The following is a 2,788-nucleotide window of genomic DNA, read 5'->3' as shown; positions in this document are numbered from 1 at the left end:
GTTGAATGTATTTTCATTGTTGTTGTTATAGTCTCTAGGGGCATATATAGCTGCCATAATATGTTAGGGGCATTACTTATGCTGCGTAATATGTTAGGGACATTACCTATGATGTTGTAATATGTTAGGGGCATTACCTATGCTGCCTTAATATGTTAGGGACATTACTTATGCTGCCGTAATATGTTAAGGACATTACTAAGGTTTCCGTAATATGTTAGCGGCATTTCCTATGCTTCCGTAATATGTTAGAGACATTACTTATGCTGTCGTAATATGTTAGGGGCATTACCTATGCTGCCGTAATATGTTAGGGGCTTGTACATGCTGCCGTAGTAGACTTTTTGGGCATTATATATGATGTCATGGACTTTTCGGGGTGTTAGGCCGATCACCTTCACTGCCGTTTATGACAAGTCGTGAGAATGAATTGAATTGAGATATAGAGTGACATTTTCGAACTTTCTATAGATCATATTGATATTACTTTATGATAGATTTTATGTACATATTATTCGTGTATTTTGTATTTTCTAACACTTGTTCCAGGGGTATTAAAGTAGAGAATCGAGGATCTTACTGGGTTATATTTATATAGCTCACTCCTTACTTGCATACCTGCAGATACAGTTGCGGAGAGAGGCTCGTGGCTGACTGTCTTTACGTGTGGACTTTGTCATTGAGGTGAGCCTTCACATTATCATTCATCTTTAGTTATTTTTAGCTTATATTTCCTTTCGTTGGGTTTGCATGCCCATTAGTTGAACTCATGTAATTTTGTTTAGATGCTCCATGAACTTAGTATGGGACTTGGGTTAGAGATTTGTTAATTAAACTATTGTCGTTTTCATAAATTGCTATGCGGTATCTTGTTGGATAATTACCCTGTGTTAATGATTATTTCGTGCATGTGGAGTTGTGTATCTTTTTATCTCACTAAGATAAAGTTCTATATCCTCTATAACCTCATCACAGATTGTTCTTTCCCCTCCTCCCTGCTCGCCGACAACAAGATTGTGGGCTGTACTGTTATTCTCAGTTCTGTCATGTTCACAGTCATTGTGCTTCTCCGTTGAACCAGGAGGCGCAATATAGCGAGCCGCTGATTGACAAACTTCCATGGATAAATTCTCCTTGCCATATTCCACAATGCAGCTGGGAGGAACTACACTGCTACTGTCATGTGCCTCAGTGGATGTGTGAATGCCTTTTCCTGCATTATGCTTCTCCCTTAAACCACGAGGCACAACATCACAAGCCAATGTTTGCGAAACCACCATAGACAAATTCTTCTTGTCATTTTCCCCACCAGACTTGGGAGGAAAACCAGGAGGAGCACCAGGGTACTTTGGAGGAAAACCAGGAGGTGCAGCAGGGTACTTTGGAGGAAAACTGGGAGGAACATCAGGGTACTTTGGAGGAAAACCGGGAGCAGCAGCAGTGTACTTTGGAGGAAAACCAGGAGGAGCATCAGGGTACTTTGGAGGAACCAGGGTAATTCTCCACTTGTTTCAATTGACATTTAGTGGGTAGACTAGGAGAATCATAATTGTTAGAAAGCAGCTTCAATCTTGTTTTACTCCTTTGTTCCTTAGACAAGCCTTCGAATGCATCAACTAGTGGTAATACTTCTTTTCTCCACCATTTCAAATACTTTGTAGACACATCCGGCTCTAACAACCTAGATGGATAGAATAACCTCAAATCAGAATCAGAGGGTCTGCTATAGTTGTTCCAGGCAAGTTGAGGAATTAAAGGCGAGCGAGGAATCCATTTTGGGAAGTCCTGATCATATCCAAGCTGCATTGCTACACGATTTGGTCGATAGGGCTCTTGACAATCAAAACCAACAAGAACCGACACCCGCAAGCATCGAATAAAGGACTCTAATTCTTGGTCCAAAATTTTCCACTATCTCCCACTCTTCTGTTTCCTTGTAAAATTTTGGCACTGACGAGCCTTCCACAGACAAGGCATATGGCCTCCACTGAAATGTCTCTGCAGACGAGTCGATTGCAGCCCTCACATTAATAACACCTGATCTTTTCACATCGTGCCATCGCCCTATTCTCGCTCCACCAACCATATTGTAATTGCCAGCCTGCTTTGGACGCAAAACTACCAACCTTTCCCAAGCCCAAGCTTGAATAAAGAGCAATGGCGATGAAAGACAAAATCCTAGAATTTGAAATCTGTTCCTGTCATCTTTATTCTTACTTGACGTAGAGATCGTCATAGCCTCTCTTAACAAGCTCAAATCCCTATATATGCTTGAAAGAACAGCAGGAGCAAGCGCAAGTCGTTTTCCTCTGGCCAGATTACTGGCTACACGGAAAACATGCGTACTGATTTTATCATACTGCTCGACTGGAAACGCAAATCTTGAAAGCCAAAGAGAATGAAAAGCTTCATGTTCGAAATCCCTTCCACTATTCATGAAAAAATTCAACCACCTGTTGTGATTATCAGCCTTCAATCCGATTAGCTACATTCGTGCTTTTTCAAGATTCTGTTCAATTTCTACCAACTCAGGGGATTGAAGAGGGAACCAAACAGGGCCACCCAAAACGGAGAACCCTCCCAAAATCATGATATCTTCAAGAGTGACAGTAGCTTCACCCCATGGAAACACAAAAGTGCTCGTATCACAACACCATCTTTCGGCCAACCCAAAAATCAAATGTTTATCTGTATGGACATTATATACCAAACCCTTAATAGCATCATAAACACCAGCAGCTTTCCATACAGAGTGGTGGACAGATTCCATGGCTTCAACCCATTTCTT

The 2,788-nt window shown here is 41.4% G+C and overlaps 1 protein-coding gene across 1 annotated transcript; it reads right to left on the bottom strand.

The window, feature by feature from the left end:
* Positions 1–1,840: 1,840 nt before the first annotated feature.
* On the bottom strand, positions 1,841–2,770 carry LOC107856300 (protein MAINTENANCE OF MERISTEMS-like). The gene is made up of 2 exons (XM_016701283.2): positions 2,490–2,770; positions 1,841–2,381 (listed from the first exon to the last, which is right to left on the bottom strand). The coding sequence occupies exons 1-2, from the start codon at positions 2,768–2,770 to the stop codon at positions 1,841–1,843; spliced, it is 822 nt and encodes a 273-aa protein (XP_016556769.2).
* Between the last annotated feature and the right edge of the window lie 18 nt (positions 2,771–2,788).

Source organism: Capsicum annuum, chromosome 7 (genome assembly GCF_002878395.1).
Source record: "Capsicum annuum cultivar UCD-10X-F1 chromosome 7, UCD10Xv1.1, whole genome shotgun sequence".
Lineage (NCBI taxonomy): Eukaryota > Viridiplantae > Streptophyta > Magnoliopsida > Solanales > Solanaceae > Capsicum > Capsicum annuum.
This window is presented reverse-complemented; position numbering and strand designations above follow the sequence as displayed.

Bases quoted from the DNA above. Each gene is read 5' to 3' on its own strand.
- LOC107856300 (XM_016701283.2), bottom strand. From the start codon at position 2,770: ATGGAATCTGTCCACCACTCTGTATGGAAAGCTGCTGGTGTTTATGAT. The intron at 2,382-2,489 runs GTAGCTAATCGG...TTGGCTTTCAAG, and splicing joins AATCTTGAAAAAGCACGAAT to ATTTGCGTTTCCAGTCGAGC.